A 20,031-nucleotide genomic window follows, 5' to 3' on the forward strand; every position below is an offset into this window, starting at 1 on the left:
GGCATGAGAACGAAAAATGAAGAGATCTCAACTGAGTGCTTCCAGAGCAGCAAAGAGACTAAAAGGAAAATGAATAGGCAGCACCTTATAAAGCCAGGTGATAAGCAATCCTCAAGGCTGCTACTTCCTGGCAGGTGGAGTCATTAAACAGCTGTGTAGGAATTTCTTCCTTAAGATGGTGTCAGGAGAGAAGTGTATGACAATTATTAGTACAATTACCATCGTTCTAAAGCATCATAGTTGAATTCTGACCAGATTCTGAGATTAGCATTTAAATTATTATACTGCATATTGCTCCTTTAAGGTTAAAAACATCATGCCAGCTGGTACTTTTATTCAAGGAAATATGGAAGGCAACACAAGAGTGAATGTATTCTGGACAGACTGTATAATGAACATTTTAAAATAATTTTAGAGGTACAGCACAAAAAGCATAAATACCAAGGCCATAACTACATACATTACAATAAGTGGTTTTGAATATCCAATTCAGTGTCCCAAACTTTTCTCATAGGTAGGGGTGATTGTGTGTGTTTTAGCACCCCATACTGTAACTGGATTCATGAGGCAGTTTAATTTTAGGGAAGCCAAATATGGGGATGGACAAAGTTCCTTGAGCATGCATTAACTAATGCTTGAAAAAAGAAAAAACTGCCATGACTTTTATTATAAAAGACCAATAAAAATGGTCAGTGGTTCCCAGTTGCTCATGGGCCCAATCTGGCCTAGGAGGTGCTAAGTGCCCTCAACTCTGTAGGATTTCACCTCACATTAGGCCCTATATTTTGAAGGGAGAGATTTTTGGATGTAATACAACACAAACAGTTGCAAAGTACAAGATCATTTACAAAAGTACATATTGTAAAAAGTAACTCAAAGCTGAAGCTTTAATTGAACATCCATGTAGAAACATCCTTACCTTCTCAAATGTTAATTTCTTTGCTTGATCATTTCCTTGCACAGAGTTCATGTACTCTTCTTCTTCCGTATTTGTTCTTTTCGGCTGGTTTTGTTTCAGCCTTTGTGCCCATGATGTTAGATATTTACTACATGGAAAGAAGAAGAAAAAAACCCACATAACAGTTATTACCTTTATAGTAACATAAAAATAATTTCTATTGAAATTCATTTCTTGCTAAACCATTCAATGTGGAACACAGATATCAAAGTTTCATTGTCCATGTACATTCTTGAGAAAGAGTGAGAAATAACTAACTGATACCACTTTGATTTTCTGTGTTTTGACTTCCAGAAAAAGCACTGATAAGGAAAGTTATTGGCCCCATAAATCTAAAATCAAACTTCCTATATTTTCACAAATCACAACAGAAAACTTATGTATAACAGAGGCACTACACATACTTAGACAAACACAGTGTTTCCTGGTCAGTTCAAGTAACCACACAGTGGATTACAATCAGCCAAGTGAGTGCTATGTTAATTCACAGAATTACATTAACAGTGGCACACTGGCTATAGGCTGAAATTGACCAGAACCGTGGAATTCTAGCTAGTTCCATAAGCAATGTATTTCAGACTCAATCACAACATTAGTCAGGGGCATGGCCACATAGCCTACTATTAGGGGTCCCTTCCAATCCAAGTCATTCTGTAACAATAGGAGAGATGCAAACAGAGATACAGAAAGAAAAAAGTTATACAGAGAGAGAGAGAGAGAGAGAGAGAGACTGACTGATACCTTTACTCATGATGAGTAGTACTCTGTACGAGCCCCACTGACTTCAATGGAACAACTCATGGAGCTAAGATACTATTCATCATGAACAAGGTTATCAGAATCTACCCCAGTGAAAGAAGGATGAGGGAGAGAAACACACTCACACCCAGAGGATATAAATATGGAGCAAAAAAATCACACATTCCCATTTCCACCTCACTGAAAGGGAAGGTTCAGCTATATATGGTATTATGTACTGTCAACCAGACAAGTTAATTTAAACATTTTGACATTAATGTCAGTTTATCAGTGATGAAAAGTTCTTCTTACTCTTTGAACTTTCATTCTGCTGGGTACAGCAGAAAAAAACCAACAACAAATTTTGGTTTTTTTGTGATTCACGATAGTCCAACTGACACTACAATGCATGCACACAGGAAACGATGAGTAGGCTGCCATTGCACAAGCTAGCAGCACACTAATCCCATACAGGCAGACATTCAACACTTAAATACATTAAAATCGCAATCTATAAATGAAAACGCTGTGCATCAACTATGTGTTTTTAGCTCATTTTTGTAATCAGAAATATATCACTGCATTTGTCTCCCCATATCAACAACAGACAAGCATTTCAAATATCATAAAAGGCAAGAAATGTATAATACATAAAAAGCTGGGATAAATGAACTTGACCATATGCCAAACAGCACAGCACACTTATGCATGCCAGTAGTCTCATTAAATTCAATGGGATTACTTGTGTGCATAAAGTTACTCATGTGTGTTTACAGGAATGGCGCCACACTGTACTAAATTTACTAATTGGGAAGTCTGTCACTTACCAGTTTGTTTTTCCACAATGACCTTCAGTAACCTCGTGCTCAAATTCAGCAGGAAAATCTAAGACACTATCTTTTAGTGATGGACAATATTTCTCATTTTTTTGTAGAAATTCTTTTTTAGTTTGTACATTGGGTGCAACTGAATCCTTCTTCGTCACGGGTGCATCACCTTGTCCTTTTGAAATCTTCTCTGGGTAGCCTATGCACTTCTTAATGTCTTTAGATTCCCTAGGATTCAGTTCTGATGCAGAAAGGATACCATACCCACTGTTCATTGAAATACTATTTACACAACACCCTTGATGCTCAGCAGGTGCTTTTGGCTGACTTTCGGCTTCATTAGATTTAAGTTGATTGACAATGCACCCAGTTTCTTCAAAGGTTTCAGAACAAAACCCCATTTGACTTTCTAGTGAAGAGAAATTGTTTGCATGTTTAGCGGGAGAACTTTTGCTGTTGAAGGAATCCCATGAAGCATTACTGTTCTGCAACTTCACTAAGTGTCTTATCTCATTCTGTATACACTAAAAAAAAGAAAAGATGAATAGATAAAATGCTTTTACCATACAATTGTGCCACAAATCCCATTTGTATTTTGATGCATCTTACGTTAACTTTCATTGTTTGGAATTAGTGAACTTATGTGAACTAATTCCTGGTTAAGGCTTTTCAATATATAGATATATCATGCATAAAATAAAAACATGTGTCCTATGCATAACAGTAAAATGTGTGAAAGAAAAATCTTACTCTTAAGCAGTGAATGACTATCCTTAGCAGTCACTTATAAATTTAAAAACATGCATGTGTGTATCCAATATGCCTTCAGAATTATTGAGATGTATCAGCTAAATACAGAGTTATAAATTGTTTAATTATATTCTTTAAAATAGGCAAACAATTTGTCTCAGGGCAAAGAACGTGTTTGCTAAATTTAGGTTTAAAAAGAATTTATATCCAAGTTATAAATTTCTGACAATAGAGGGAGAGCTTTAATGGAAGTGGAAACTATAATTCAGCTTTAACTGTAATACAAATAACGTACCTCTAAGATTATTTTCTATGAACTTTCTGTTTTAAAGTATGCATTTTGGGTAATAAATTTATATTATGCAGTTCATTTTGACACAGCGGTTTACTTTTTGTGTGTTTGCCTTATGGTTGTACAACATGCTGTCACAAATATCCACACTAACTAGATTATCTATATAGATTTGTTAGAATTAAAAGAGTATGAATTCAAACATTTAACTTTCAGTCTAGATTGTCTCCAAAAGAGCCGTTTCAGTATACTGGGAAATAATACACCATTTAAAAATTGTTGATGTACCGGAACAGTTCCAAAGAGTAACCAAACATTTTTATCAAGATCTGTGTTGGTACCTGTGGCCATGATCCTGCAATGAGCTGCACTAGAACTGTAACCTGTATCCCCACTGAAGCCAGTGAAGCTCTATATGTACACAGGGGTCCTTCATGCATGCATTGCAAGATCAGGGTCTATAGTTGTTTTCCAGAAATGTAACATACTAAACTCCCATACACTTGAATAAGTTTTCTGTGCACAGGAGTCAAATCTCCTTAATGTTTCTCCCCGAAGCCACATCAGGTCAATTATATATGAATACCAACTGGAGAGGACACATTAAAATATTAAACAAAAACTTTTCTGTCCAAAAATCTGAAAAAGAACAAGCCCTGATTCCAAAAGAAAGTAAGCGCCAGAAAAACCCACTGATTTCAGTGGGAGTTGCAGCTGTAATGCACCTCTCAGGATCAGGCCCACTAGCTTTAATTAACTTGTGATAAAAATGAACTATTGAGGGTTTCAGCTGAGTCTTTTTCTTTCCCTCTCTGTCCACAAAGATTCAAGGATGGAGTTCCTGTCCTAAATTAAAATTTCCTTGGCCACTGGTGATTTGGATCACAAGACCAACAACATTTTCTGTTTTAATTTTCTTTCTGTGGGTGGGGAGGAACTAGACATAAATGGGTCAGATTCTCCATTGCCTTTCACCACGTGTAGGCATTTACATTTGTGGAAAGTGTGTAAAACACTACCATTCTGACTGGGCAGCATTTTACACCCACTTTGCACAGCTGGAAATGACTCCACAAGGTCCAAAGCAATAGAAAATATTACATAATATCTAGATGTTGAATTATCTTTTGGAAATGTTCAGACCTATAGTAAACCTGTATTTTAGGTACATTATATCAGGATGGGAGTGGGTCACACTATCTGAAAGACACTGGGGCAGATTCATAGTTGGTGTAACGGAGCTATGACAATTTATACCAGCTGAGGATCTGCCCTGTAGTGATTCCAAACCGAACTCAGGATCATTGTCCCTTGAGTTAAAATGTCACTGACAGCACAGCAAATCAAATATCTCCGAGTGGTACTAAATATCAAAGAAGCTTCTTGCTATGGTACAAGTTTTGTCTCCTTATTAAAAATGTGTTTTCTCCCCATATTTTTTCCACTGATTCGCTGGGCTAAAATCTGTTCTAAGTTAATCAGTATAAATCTTGAGTAACTCCATTTACTTTGTGATGGATTTAATTGAGTTACTCCTAATTTATACTGGAGCAATTGAGAAAAGCTTTAGGGCCATCGGTTTTATATTGAACAGTGTGGCAATTCATGCAGCTAGTCTCTGCTAATACCACAAAGTGCAGAGTTAGCTCTTGCAAAGGTAGGCCCTCTTATCAGTAAAAGCAAGGCCGGTAAAGCCAACATAGTGTACTAGTCAAGGCTAGCAAGAGCAACAACAACGATAATTAACCTCTACAACATGAGGAAGGAAATACAAGAGTACAGGACACGGGTGGGACAAAAATGTTCGGACAAAAAATATTTTAAAAAAATAGGGAGGCAATAGGAGATAGGATAGAAGAAAAGGACAGTACCTCTTGTTAATTTTATCAGTTCAGGAACTGTTGCTTACTACTAGTGTAGAGCGCATTAGGAAAGGGAAGGGAAAAAAACAGCAATCAAAATGAAGAAGATATTAAATCTTGTATATGTATATTAAAATATTCTCTCTCTCGTATGCGCACACCTACATTTTCTTCTAGTCTGATTTTATTGTGAAACAAGAATGAGGGAGAATTGAATCTTGACAACAAGATCTTAACACTCTGAATCATTTTTTTCATTGTTAGAAAAGGAGGTTCCCCAAGTCAACGTAAAATAACTGTTAAAATATTACAATGAATGTTGTACTATGCGCAAAAATCCACATAACTAAGACAATCGTGTTTCAGATTATGTTTTCTGAAATAGAGCAAATAATATTTTAAAATTAGAAAAATATGTATTCCATATAATGGTAGTTATCTATAAAAATCTCATTTGTTGTATATTTGGTAAAAATACATGTTTATGAAAAAGAACAATTTGAATCAAAACACCCACTTTGTTTTTCCCTTTCTAAAAATGTACACTATTAAACAGCCAGGTGATAAGGTACTGCAGACATGTATATTAAACATCAGAGGTCCAATTTTCCCACAATATGCAAACACGCAACTCCCATTGACTAAAATTTGCACATATGAAACAACGTTCAGGCCCTACATGTATTCACAGAACAAATACAACAGCAGTGGATGATACAGTGTTGTACTGTTTTGTAAACATACAAAAATAGATCTAAACGTTAAAAAGCAGTCAGCCTAAAAAGGCAGCATAAACAAATAATTGCTTACTTGGATTTGGTGATGGAACTGCTCTTGCTGGACAACAATCTGCTCCTGACACTGTTTCTCCACCAGTTTGAATAACTGTATCCACCTAGTCTATTAAACCATAAAATGAAATAATTAAAAATCATATTGCTTCCTTATTCCTTTTACTCTAGCAGCACAACGGGACCCCAATCTCAGTTGAGGCCCCTAGCTATAACTGTAATACAAATAATAATAGCAGCTAGAGAAACAACTACAGCCAAGAAAAAGAAGTGACACTCAAAACGCAAACACAGACAGAAAAAAAAAAAAAAAAAAAAAAGACACTTCTAGTTAAAGTTTATTTAAAAAATAAAAGGAGAAAAAAAAGTGTTCTCTGCAAAATTAGATCATGTTACTCTTTTCTTAACATCTCTCCATTGGCTCTCCCTTCTCTATCACATCAAACATAAGCTGCTTGTCTTCACTTTCAAGGTATTTACTTATTTATTCATTCTCTTGCTCATGGACTGTAGAGTGCACACTTCATATCACCCATTTCCAGAGAGCCCACTCTCCTGCCAAGGTTGCAGCCTGCTTTATATTAAGGCTGAGAAAAGCAAGGTCGGAAGCCATAACATCCCTCCAGTATGTAAAAGGCCATCCTCAAGGTCTTCTCCATCTAGCTTTTGCTGGATTAAATGCATAAAGCTGGCGGGCTGGTATGGCCTGCAGCATATGAAGGACATGGCCAAACCACCTGAGCCAGTGTTGAGTCACTTGGGCAGACACTGGAGACTGGTTAGTCCAACACCTAACAGCCTCATTCATAACGTAATTAATCCACCATATGCCTTCAATACATCATTGGTTTCATGTAAAAAACATCCAGCTGACACATTTGCGTCTCTAAAACCTGGTCCACCACAGAGTCAGGCAGAAGCCACTGCTGCTTTAATAGATACACATCTTAGTCCCACTGATGCAACAGAGGCTTTCAAAGAGCTTTCATTATACCCGTAGCCTGCCAATTTGATGTTTCATATCAGTAAGGCAACCTCCCCTCCTTGGTGACAACAGAACCAAGATACTCAAATTAGTTGATGAATTCAACTTCTTGTCCATTGATTATGATGGGATGGGGTAGAGATACATCAACCACTTACATCATTTTGGTCTTCTTTCAATTGACTAGAAGACCAAGCTTACTTGCATCTTTTGTAAATACATTCAGGGCATTGATGAGGTTAATTCATGAGAATGCAAGTACAGCCATATCATCTGCATATTCCAGGTCTATGATGCCAAAATCACGCAGTACTACCCCTTTCATGCAGCTAGTGATGGCCTCCAGTCAGTCAGTCAACAACAGCATTGAACAGATCAGGGACAGCCATGCACCCTTAAGAAATGCCTCTGTGGTATTCAAACCAGTTGGACACACTTGTACCTAAGCAAACAGCTTTCATTGTGGCAGTGCATACCTATGAGAAGGTTGTGGAATTTGTTACGCACACTAGCATCTTGCAGGCAGAGCCAAAGGGAGCAATGCTCCAGAGAGTGAAAAGCAGCTTTTATATTAATAAAAGCTATATACATGTCATCCTTCCTACACCAAAATTCTTGGGCTTTTTTAATCATTTGTCTAATGGTAAAAATCTGTTCTGTGGTTAATCAGCCAGGCATAAACCTGGCTTGCTGTCGAGGTCACAGATTCCTTATGGTGGGCTTAACATGCTCAAGAAGAACCAGCATGAACATGAATTTGCTTGGAATGGAACATCAAGTGATGCCATGGTGAGTTGAACACACCAGACAATCACCTTTCCCTTTCCAAAATAATTCCACGGTCCCAGTCATCGCGTAGTTTCACATGAATCCATACTTGGTTGATATGTGTCAGCCATTCCAAGACAGAATCCCAACCGTGCTTGATCAGCTATACCACAAATACCAGCAGTACAGCAATTCTTGGGCTTATAGGCTCCACTTTGAACCTTCCCAATAGTAACATCCTCTATTTGGAGGGGTGGTTACTGGACTCTTTGCATCCTCCCGGGGCTGCATATCAGCAGCTCTGATGGGATGGTTCAGAAACTCCTGAAAAAGTGTTCTTTCCATCCACTCAGACACTCTGCCTCGATGTGCAGTATGTTATTGTGTCCATCTTTCACGGGCGAGGATTTGTTCTGTGGACCAGCTTTTAAGGTGCACAGTTCTTAACAGACAAGCATAATCATTTCCAGCCAATGACGCTTCCATCAATTGAGCCTTATTTGCCCAAAACATTTCATGGTCCTGCTTTAAAGCTGTGTTATGCAAGGCACTGAGCCATCAGTATTCTTCATAGTTCCCATTTAAGTGAGCCACATGTTGTTCTCCTATGATGCCCAGGCTCTGTTGACTGATTCGTTAATGTTTAGGGCTGGTGCACCTTTTCCCCAGCACTTTGTTGGGGCATCCATAATAGAAGGCTGGAAACAGTCCCACAAATTGTTGATTACCTCATGTTCAAAGTTTTCACATGCAAAGATTAGAGCAGGGATGGGCAAACTATGGCCCAGGGCTGTATCTGGCCCTCCAGGCATTTTAATCCAGACCTCGAGCTCCCACCATGGAGGGGAGTCTGGGGCTTGCCCCGCTCTGGCACTCCAGCTGAGAAGCAGAGTCGGGGGCTTGCCCCAATCCGCGCGGCTCCTGGAAGCACTGGCATGTCCCCCCTTGCGGTTCCTACACATAGGGGCAGCCAGGGAACTCCACACACTGCCCCTGCCCCAAGCACCGCCCCCGCAGCTCCCACTGGCCAGGAACCACAGCCAGAGGCAGGCCCCGCTCACAGAAGTTGGTGAGAAGAGGGTTGTTAGAAGCAAGTGCATTCACATATAAGTGCTAATAAGAGGAACTTGTGCCAAGATAGCACCTGGACATCCTGATACAAGGACACTCCACAGAGATGACAAGGAACAGGCAGGTGCATCTTAAAGACAGGGTCAAAAGAACAGCATGATGGATAGATCTGTTTGTTTGAAACAACATGATCAAAGGGGGAGACAGAACCCTAAAGAGCCAAGGGGCTGTACCTCAATACATCAGTAGGATGAGTAACCTGTCCTGTAACTGTATAAAAGTAGGTCCTGGAGTGCACATCTTTGTCTGGCCTAGGAGGCAGTGGAAAGTCCCGCCACTGACTGAGCCAGTCCATTGCCAGGGGACACAAATTCGTAGTATGTCTTGTAGAGTCTACAGGAAACTATTACTGTGCTTCGTTTGACAATAAACCTGGTTCGGGTTCCTTCATACCTTACTAGCGTCTGTGGTCTTTGGGGTTTCTCTCAGGGTTTGCTGTGTCAGCTATCAGCTAAGAGCCGGGGCAGCACACAGAGGGAACATGCATGCAGCCAACTCTTATCATCATTGAAGAAGAGCAGAGCACCACACTGGTAGCTACTGACAACAATAATCATCTTGGCAGCACCACTCCCACATGTCTCACAGAGTCCTGACATAAAAATGCTGTACTGGTTCAATTCTCATTGTCATTCACGTGACAAGAGAACAGGAGCACCAACGGTTTTCAGGGTGAATATGTTCCAAACAGCAAACATACATTATGTACGCAGTCCAAAAATCCTGAGTCCCATCATTCAATAAGGGGGTTGGTTCCAGTCAGAGTAATATTTGTCTAAGGTTCATACCAGCAAAAGCTCTTTCAAAGCCTTTCACAGTATATCCCACTCTACCTACTATCTCTTATTCACTATCAAGATGTTGACTTCTGCCTAGCGGTTTGGGAGAATTTATGTTAAAAAGTCAAGTCATGAAACTCTGAAAAAGTACTGGACTTGCAATAAAGCTACTTTTTTGTAAAACATTAATAATATTTCAAGACATTTCCATCGCTACAAAGTGCTACTACGTCAATAACATTAGAGATTTTAAAAAGACTAAAACCAATGCAAGTTAATAAAATTATGTGAAAGACTTCTAAAACATTAAGTAACTATCAAATTTATAAATAGCACCAATGATTTTGGTTTTATTTACGTTATCTTATTTTTATACTTATATTTTAATCAAGAATGAGCTAAAGTGACCTGACCTCTGTTGAAGAATGCTACACACACTGATGCCACAATTCAAACACACTAATCGTTTCTTGAAAATAAAACTAATGACTCACGCTAGTACTTTTCTAAACTTTGGTTTGGATTCTGATTTCATAGTACTGTACAGTAGAAGTAACTCTGCTAACAACTGTGCAGTTACCCTGATGTAAGATTTTACGCTGAATTTCAGTGCTTTTTAAAGGTTTAAAAATTAGACTCAAAGTTATTGCAATGTTAAAAAAAAGTCTATTACATTTCAAACACATTTACATCTGTACTTGTGCAATATTAAGACATTCAAAGCCAAGCTAGGATTGCAATAAGGCACAGCAATGTATCTGATTACACTAGTATGTACTACATTCTACAACAGTTCCCTAAATAAGTGTCAAAACACACATTGTCATGTCTTATTTCTAAATTATAGCACCATTAGACCGGTCCTCCATACTGCAACCTTTTTACATTAATATAAACTTAAAAAATAAACTGAACATCAGATACCTCACAGTTCTTCAAAATTTCTGAGTCTGTCCCTCCACTCTTTTGTATATCGTGCATAAAGGAGGCCAGCACTTCAACAGGAATTACAGAGCAGCTGGTCTTCCCTGAGAAACTGGAAACTCCATTTGGATTGGATGAGGGACTACTACTGTTGAAACATGAAGAGAAACATTTGAATTATTTATTGTGCCAGATGTTGTCCAACAACAGTACTCAAAATAATACACTAGTAATACAAAGGCCTTTGGTAATGAATTCTCATTTTGAAATCGAATACACTAAAAATCAGACTGACCCAAACACACAAACAAGGCTATTTTTCCCCTAAAAAAAGTTAGAGAATTCATAAAATAATTCAGTGTCATCTTAAGCATGTTGTGACAACTTAGGGAATCTATGTATAATTTATTAATTGTTTGAAATTATGAACTTTTTGCAAATTTAAGTACTCATGACTATGAACTTTACTGTACTCTTGCCTCATATTCCTTGTCCTGAGGAGACAGAGGGAGGTGCCAGAGTGTCAGTCTCTGAGTAGGACAGTTGTGAAAGACCATCAAACCCAGACAGAAAAACGAGATGACTGCATTGTAGGTGAAAGCAGTTTTCTCTTGCTTGTCTGCAGAGAGTAAAAGGGAGAGTTTAAGGAGTGGAAAATCTCCAGAAGGTTACAAAGAGTCAGAAGTGTCAGAGTAGGGGGTTAAAAAAAACAACACAAAAACTGAGACCTTGGAGTGATTCAGAAGGGGCAGGTTTCTGACCAGACAAAGCTAAAGGAAGCAGCTGCACGGGCAGAAAAGAGATTCAGAAGAGAAGCCTGAGCTGGAGGAGTGAAGTCCCAGAGAAGAGACTTGGATTCCTGAAAAGAAACAGATTCTAATCCTGAAGAATGCTCACAAGTGGTAAGGAAATGAGGGCAGGTAATGGTCTGTCGATGTGTATAGTTTTGTCCTGATCTGTATATCTCTGGTGCTGTTTAAAGTAAAAAGTGATCGTTATAGAAATCTTTTTGCAAAATCTGCCTCTATTTGCTTCAACTATAATATGTCCCTGAAGGGGTAAATTACCAACCAGAGTACTCAGAAAAGTAGAGCTCTGGGAAAGGGCATGTTTAAGTTACTGGGGAGTCTTAAACAGTTCAGCACTGGTCTCGGGGACTACGGCAACTGGGCCCAGGGATCCCACTTCCGGAAAGGGTACCACACAGAATCTATGCCCAGGCAGAGTGTCAGAAAGGCCAGAGTCAGAGAGCTGAACCACAAGGAGATTAAAAACACAGCAGCTTAGTGAGTGTCCAGAGGAGGGAAATCAACCAGGGCTGTGACAGAAGTATTTTTAAAAATTAACATAATGGCTGTCCAACAAAAGAGAAAATGTGGCCCTCACAGATATGCAGTTACTATTGGTCACTAGCATAGATTTCAATACATCATACATTTTCCTTAAAGCAGGACTTCTTAGTAGTTTTGGAAGACAGCAGCTTACAGAAAAGTGTCCTTGTATACTGCTGATGTCTGAAGTTTGAGAGCAATGCCTCTAGAGATCTAACTTCCTTTGCAAAAATCATACTGATGTATGGCAAAGAGCCTTCATCTTAGTAGGTCTAGTTAGAAAGAATCTCTTCCTGTTTACCACCTGGTCCTAGCCCACATTTTCCTTTCATATTTTGGGAGCTGAATAGAAAAAGAATTCAGGTTTTCAGAGCAACTGTTTATTACAACAGACAAGTTACTGTAAATATTCTACACTTAATACAGCATATATTCTTGCACCCCACTGTTAATCTTGTCACACCCAGTTTGAAAACCAGTGTACTAACAGATTTAAGTACAGATTTACAAAACTCACAAAGGGGTGAAATCTCACTAAGGGTTTCCATTGGCAACTATAAAGGGATCTAATATACAATACAGATTACTTCAGAGATGTGATGTTATTTCTTTGTAGTTTAAGATTAACTAGCCCTACCTTCTGGATTAACGGAATAGGTGCAGACTAATGAATATACATATAAGTGGTAGATGTGTGTAATACATATAAGCTTTTGGGCTACAATTTAATCACAAATTATAAATCCCTGTTTTCCAGGGAAATGCATCCTCTCCTCTTTCTATTGGGAATCTGGTACAATTCCCCCCCAAAATCTTTGTCCTAGCCTTAATTCTTACTTGGAAATTCTAACCCTCGCAGGAGGTGAAAGTATGGGGTAATGCCACAGAAAGCTAATGTGCTCACTTGCATCTGAAGGCTAACTACTTGGGGTCCTTGCTGAACTAGTGATCACAATCCTATACTTGATAAGCTATTTAGCTTCCTGGCACAATGGAGTTATCTGCTTAAGTGGACAGCTTTTTGTGTTTTGTACATTACAATTGTCTTGAAGAATCCTATTTCATATCAGGAAGCTTACAATATGTTTTCTTTGTTTTTATGAAGTATAAAGAAAAAGAAAAGAACTGCAGTGCCTCCTTCTGCATTGACAGAATACTATGAGACCATCACTATTACAGAATTTTTCATTTTTCCCTCTTGTCTGCATAAAGATGTACCTACAAATAGAAAAGGAATTGGCAAGATTCAACAGTTATCTTCTATTATTTTATAGCTTTATTTAATAAAATGCTCTGGATATAGACTGGCATTCTTGGCTCAACATTTATTGTTTCACCTGCCTGGAAATGGTGACTGTTAGCAGTCTGAGTGACAGACTAAAAGGTTGTCTAGTTTCATTCTAAGTACCTCTCTATCTTCAGAAGAAATGAGATTTTGTGGCTTTCAGCAGCAATACTCATCAATCACAATAGATAGTCCAATCCCTCATACAGCAACAGTATACTAAAGGAACTGAACTATCTTGATTCATTTCTCAATACCAGAAAACACATCAGTATTACAAAAGGCTCACACTACACTGATATAACTGATCCCGGACAGAATGGACCTAACCCAAATCCCACTGAAGTCAATGGAAAGGGTCACATCGACTTCACTGGGCTTCAATCAGGCCCAAAGCACACAAGAAGAACGAAAGTTCAATCTCGGAAGGAAGAAAGAGACAAGTAGGAAAGACAAGGAAGACGCATTTTAAGAACAATAAATAAATGTGAACTGTGATGCTTCCTCCTGCATTATAAAGTGTAAGTACAGTAACTGAATACAATTACTATAAAATTGTTTATTAAAACAGTAACAGTGGCCTTATATTAGCTCCATTTAACATATGAAAGAACAAATTATTCACAATATTATCTTTGGGTAGAAGTGGCCTATATACATGTTTACATACAGATTTAATAATACAGCTGTGTTCTCTACAGATTTAAAATAATACAGAAGCACACCAACAGCTGAGGTATTATTTCACATGTATGCTTTGGACTTGTTTGTCTCCTTTCTTTTTGTCCCAGCAGAAGCTAACAAGGCCACATAATAAATTCTGAAGCTTCTGTTTTAGTAAAATGACATCACTTCAAATGAGGCACCATCCAAAGACAAAAAAAACAGCTGTAGTCCAATACATATTTCCTATTTTAAAAATATATTTATCAGTTTGTGCTATATATTATCATTACCTGTTAGTATTCAAGTTACAGCCAGAGTTGTAGGAACTTCTGATGTCAGATTCTATAGAAGAATGGGAGAATTCTTGCACAGTTTTCACCAAGTCCAAATTTTCCATATTTTATTCCCACGAAGGATACTGTTGTTATCCTTTGAAAATACAGAATTATCATACTCTCATTTCAAAAAACAGTTTGGCTTCGTTGTTTGATTAAACAATTTGATTACTCTTTAGATGCTCATCATCTAAGCACATTTTCAGTCATAACATTCATAAACATGAACATCCTAAGCTCCAATACATATTCTGGAGGTAAAAAAAAAAAAAAAAAAAAAAAAAAGAATTGACATACTTCAAAACCACTTGGTAAATGTTTTCATGACTGACTCTAACTTAGCTAGAATATCAAACAAAATACAGTCTATAAACAAATGTAAATTATCAGTAAGGCAGTGGTGAAAACGATCAAATGCAATACTATGGTTCAATCTTCAGATCTACCCAGCCATGCTCAGCACAGGACCAGAGGGGAGTTGGGCACAAAGACATCTCCCTGACATTGAAAAAGTTAGGGATGGATGTGGCTCCCAGTGCTAGTTAAAGTAGTTCCTGAAACTACCTTAATTTATGCTGACCGGTAAATGTCCCCAAAGGGCAGGGTGGATAAAATCAATGATTTAAAAAAAAAATAATAAAAAAATCTTTTTATTTATTTATTTACTTAAATCTGATTTTGATAATAAAATCAGATTGTGTCTGACACTGCAACAATAACATTTGTACTTTGGGTTTCTGGTGTCCAAATAAGTAAGCAATTTTTTGTGGGGTGAAGGAGGCAGAGGGAAAATAAAAGATAGTTCTAGTTTCAGGGGTGGCTCCAGGCCCCAGCATGCCAAGCGCGTGCTTGAGGCGGCAAGCCGCGGGAGGCGCTCTGCCTGCGCCGCGAGGGCGGTAGGCAGGCTGCCTTCGGCAGCTTGCCTGCGGACGGTCCGCTGGTCCTGCAGCTTCAGAGGACCTTCTGCAGGCAAGCTGCTGAAGGCAGCCTGCCTGCCGTGCTTGGGGCGGCAAAATGCCTAGAGCCGCCCCTGTCTAGTTTGCACACTTTCCCCGCTATTTAAAAAAAAAAAAAAATCAGTCCTCTCTGGTCCTTATCTGAGCACCTACTATACATTAATGAATTTATCCTCACAATATCCTCGTGATGTAAGAAAATATTATTGACCCCATTTACAGATGGGGAAGTGAGGCACACAGAGAGTAAATGACTTGCCTGAAGTTACACAAGAATTCTCTGATGATCTGGGAATAAGATCCAACTAACCTGTATCTCAGTCCAATACCTTCATCACAAGACCATCCCTTCCTCTCTTTACAGAGCTTTTCTAATGCATTGGAGGGACTATAACATTGATTTGTGCAGAACTTAACCTTTCATTTTTTTAAAAGCCTATAGAGTTTTGAAGATATTAACATGAACCAGTATGATGCTGTCTTACTGATTCTACAGATAGTTAGTTCCAGTACTCCTACTCATCTTAAAGTTGCTTTTCCAAGCAGCAGCTGATGAAAATTAACTAGACTCTGGCTGTTTCATTGCTGGTATTTAATAACTCTGTAGGTAGCAGTGAAACTGAGAAAAGTCATGTCTGAGAAAACAGGCAGGCACTGCAGCTATCTCCATGAGAGGAGGACCTCAACAAATAGAAGCTGGGGAAAGGGCAGAAAACTAAAGATGCACACCTCCCTAACAGTCAGAGGTGCTTAGAAAAAGAAAGCTTTCTCCCTTCTAGCAGCCAGAAGGGATGTGGAAAGGCTTCAAACTTATCAGACACTTAAAAACGGATACAAAAAAATAGAGGTTCCAACCAAAGTTCAGGGACAGCTTCTTGGCAAGAATTCCAGCACTCACCACTTTCCATCAGTTTGAAATCATGGATTACGTTCCTTAGCAGCAAACTGATCCTGGTATTTGCTGGTGGCTCTCCTGAACCCAGTCTCTCATATAGGCTCTCTCTGGTAAGTTTAGTATTTAAACTAATGGGTGTCTGGTAAATTTGCATCAAGCCCCATACTAAAAGTCCCTGGATTGTGTCAACTGTTGATCCACCCTAGGAAAGCCAGAAGTTGCTTCCTCAGAAATCCATTAGCACTGCTCTACAAGTCAGCAAAATAAATCATTAAAGAACAATATGAGGTCCTTTTCTCCCTCAAGGACTGAATAAACGGCCTTCACTGCACTCAGACTCAAGAGCTGCCTCAAGAATATCAGATCAGGCCTGGGTCCATGCTTGGTTATATAACAGCATCTGGAATAATTTTCAAACACAGTTGTCACATGATTTGCATCTACAAACAAACTATGTTACAAGTGTTCAGAAACCATGCCATGGACTTGCTGGAAGTGGAGAGGTGAAATACAGTGTGTGGTTTCTGCTGTATGGTAACTCTGAAAAGAACTCTGTCCATAATATGTACTGAAGTCATACTAGTACTATAACAGCTACAAAAGCTACAAAACACATTTGTCAAGCACAGCTCTGGTCTGTACAGATAAGCCCTTGTACCCTTTCTGTACTACAAACCTAGTTACAACATGATTAAAAGGTGTAGTGTGGATGGGACATAACTATGATGTAAAAATCCTGTCTAAGGTTGGGCATTTGATCATTCCAAAAATAACTGGTCAATTGACTAGTCAAATAATGTCTCCAGCGCATCATCAAAGATCTACAACCTATCCTTAAAGATGATCCCTCACTCTCACAGATCTTGGGAGACAGACCAGTCCTCGCTTATAGATAGCTTCCCAACCTGAAGCAACTACTCACCAGAACTGCACACCATACAACATAAACACTAACTCAGGAACCTATCCTTGCAACAAAGCCCAATGCAAGCTCTGTCCACTTATCTATTCAAGTGACACCATCATAGGACCTAATCACATCAGTCACGCCATCAAGGGCTCATTCACCTGCACATCTACCAATGTGATATATGCCATCATGTGCCAGCAATGTCCCTCTGCCATGTACATTGGCCAAACCGGACAGTCTCTACACAAAAGAATAAATGGACACAAATCTGACATCAGGAATCATAACATTCAAAAACCAGTGGGAGAACACTTCAACCTCTCTAACCACTCAGTGACAGACTTGAAGGTGGCAATTTTGCAACAAAAAAACTTCAAAAACAGACTCCAAAGAGAGACTGCTGAATTCAAATTAATATGCAAATTAGATACAATTAAGTTAGGCTTAAACAGAGACTGGGAATAGTTGGGTCATTACACTAATTGAACCTATTTCCCTATATTAAGTTCTCCTCACACCTTCTATGGGTCATCTTAATTATCACTTCAAAAATTTTTTTTTCCTCTTGCTGATGATAGCTCATCTCAATTGATTAGACTCTTCCTGTTGGTATGCATACTTCCACCTTTTCATGTTCTCTATATGTATAAATATCTCCTGTCTGTGTGTTCCATTCTATGCATCCAAAGAAGTGAGCTGTAGCTCATGAAAGCACACGCCGAAATAAATTTGTTAAGTCTCTAAGGTGCCACAAGTACTCCTGTTCTTTTTGCAGATACAGACTAACACGGCTGCTACTCTGAAACTAAATTAGACTAGTCTGCAAAACTAAACCTTATGTGTTTTCCCTCAGATGAACTGATGCAAGTTTTTTAATACAAGTTAAATACCTGTGAGTAAAAATATGGAGAAGTGCACATAAAGTTGCGTCTAAATTGCTCTGAGCTTTCAGTGTGCAGCAACTACATTTCAGACATTAAGTGTTGGCTTTTTTTTTTTTAAATCACTCTTAAAATAACTGGGCCATAACAGGAAAGTGCTCCACTTAGGAAGGAACAATCAGTTTCACACATACAGAATGGGAAAAGACTGTCTAGGAAGGAGTATGGCAGAAAGAGATCTAGGGGTCATAGTGGATCACAAGCTCAATATGAGTCAACAGTGTGATACTGTTGCAAAAAAAAGCAAACGTGATGCATTAACAGGTGTGTGGTAAACAAGACACGAGAAGTCATTCTTCCGCTCTACTCTGCGCTGGTTAAGCCTCAACTGGAGTATTGTGTCCAGTTTTGGGCACCGCATTTCAAGAAAGATGTGGAGAAATTGGACAGGGTCCAGAGAAGAGCAACAAGAATGATTAAAGGTCTTGAGAACATGACCTATGAAGGAAGGCTGAAAGAATTGGGTTTATTTAGTTTGGAAAAAAGAAGACTGAGAGGGGACATGATAGCAGTTTTCAGGTATCTAAAAGGGTGTCATCAGGAAGACGGAGAAAACTTGTTCACCTTACCCTGTAATGATAGAACAAGAAGCAATGGGCTTAAACTGCAGCAAGGGAGATTTAGGTTGGACATTAGGAAAAAGTTCCTAACTGTCAGGGTAGTTAAACACTGGAATAAATTGCCTAGAGAGGTTGTGGAATCTCCATCTCTGGAGATATTTAAGAGTAGGTTAGATAAATGTCTATCAGGGATGGTCTAGACAGTATTTGTCCTGCCATGAGGGCAGGGGACTGGACTCGATGACCTCTCGAGGTCCCTTCCAGTCCTAGAGTCTATGAATCTATGAAATACATTTGATCACTAAACTTCATTTGGGAGAACTAAACCACTTCAACTATACCAGTGCTTAAGAGCGTGACACATCACTTCCACTCTTTTTACAATTTTTAATTATTCTCATTTTTAAATTAAGTAGAACAATGACAGGAAACACTTCCTGGGTTCTATCCTTACAGGCCAACGCACATCCCAGAACAAACTCTAGGACCAACTCAAAAAAACATGAACTAACCATGTATGCTGCTCCATCAACACATTTACTAGGGGGATTACCCCCCTCATCTGAGCAGCATCTGGTGCCTTTACCCACAAGTACTTTCCTCCTCTCCCACTTCAGGCCCCCTGTCCACTAGCTCTTCCCTTTCAGGCCCCCATCCTACCTCAGGCCCCTATCCTCCCCCGGGTCACCCCCCACTGGTTCCTCTTAGTCCCTCCAGCTTCTTCTCCCATCTCTCCCTCAGTCCTCCCAGCTACCGCCTCAGCCACTTGCTCTCCTCTCCCCCTCTAACCTCGCCTCCTTTTCGTCAGTTTCCTCTCCCCTAAGAGCTCTCCACCCCCACCTCGTTCCAATTTCTCAGTTCAGGCTCCGCCCCTCTCCTCTCATTCGGCGTTTACCCACCGCGTTCTGGAATGTTGACAGCGCTGCCGCCCCAGCATTGGTCAGAGAGACCGCCACTCGTTCGAGGGGCGGGGTCGAAGCTATAAATGAGGGCGTCTCGCCTAAGCTGAGGGGGGGGCCGCTGGAGGCTGCGGCTTGCCAGAGCAGCCTCACTGGGTGTCTTCTACTCCAGGGGCCCACGTCTGGGCTCGCTCGGCCCTTACCTGCATCGCTGCCTGTCCGGAGGGCGGGGTGTCCTGGTTTCAGCACTGTTCCCCTCCAGCGGCCGTTAGGCGGTAAACAAGCACCAGCCGCGATCGCCTTCCTCACGATTGGCGGCTGGGATTCGAACGCTGGGGGAGGCAGAGGGCACGAGAGACGGGGCTCCCTCGCGATGATTGGCTGTTCTGGCCGCACGCCAGACCCAATCGTGCGACCTTATTGGCTGAGGTGCGGGAAGTACAGGCGA

General features: G+C 39.7%; 1 protein-coding gene and 1 long non-coding RNA gene across 7 annotated transcripts in view; one reads left to right on the forward strand and one right to left on the reverse strand.

The window, feature by feature from the left end:
• The window catches only part of MPHOSPH9 (M-phase phosphoprotein 9), a 46,118-nt gene extending 26,106 nt beyond the window's left edge, over nt 1-20,012 (reverse strand). For 2 of the 6 annotated variants that reach the window (XM_030582476.1, XM_030582473.1), the window contains exons 1-6: nt 19,787-20,012; nt 14,378-14,516; nt 10,806-10,953; nt 6,238-6,327; nt 2,524-3,047; nt 920-1,046 (exon numbers count right to left, since the gene is read on the reverse strand). In XM_030582476.1, the coding sequence (XP_030438336.1) occupies nt 920-1,046; nt 2,524-3,047; nt 6,238-6,327; nt 10,806-10,953; nt 14,378-14,484 (996 nt within the window). In that variant the 5' untranslated portion in view covers nt 14,485-14,516; nt 19,787-20,012. Of the gene's footprint in view, nt 1-919; nt 1,047-2,523; nt 3,048-6,237; nt 6,328-10,805; nt 10,954-11,284; nt 11,425-14,377; nt 14,517-16,276; nt 17,117-19,196; nt 19,507-19,786 lie in introns of those variants that run through there. The other 4 variants (XM_030582475.1, XM_030582474.1, XM_030582478.1 and 1 more) reach the window with 4 other exon arrangements.
• On the forward strand, nt 11,421-13,440 carry LOC115660784. Its single transcript, XR_004002936.1, has 2 exons — nt 11,421-11,707; nt 13,242-13,440. It is a non-coding gene; the product is annotated as an uncharacterized LOC115660784 (long non-coding RNA).
• Nucleotides 20,013-20,031: the final 19 nt, after the last annotated feature.

The sequence above is a fragment of the Gopherus evgoodei genome, chromosome 13 (assembly GCF_007399415.2).
Source record: "Gopherus evgoodei ecotype Sinaloan lineage chromosome 13, rGopEvg1_v1.p, whole genome shotgun sequence".
In the NCBI taxonomy this organism is placed as follows: domain Eukaryota; kingdom Metazoa; phylum Chordata; order Testudines; family Testudinidae; genus Gopherus; species Gopherus evgoodei.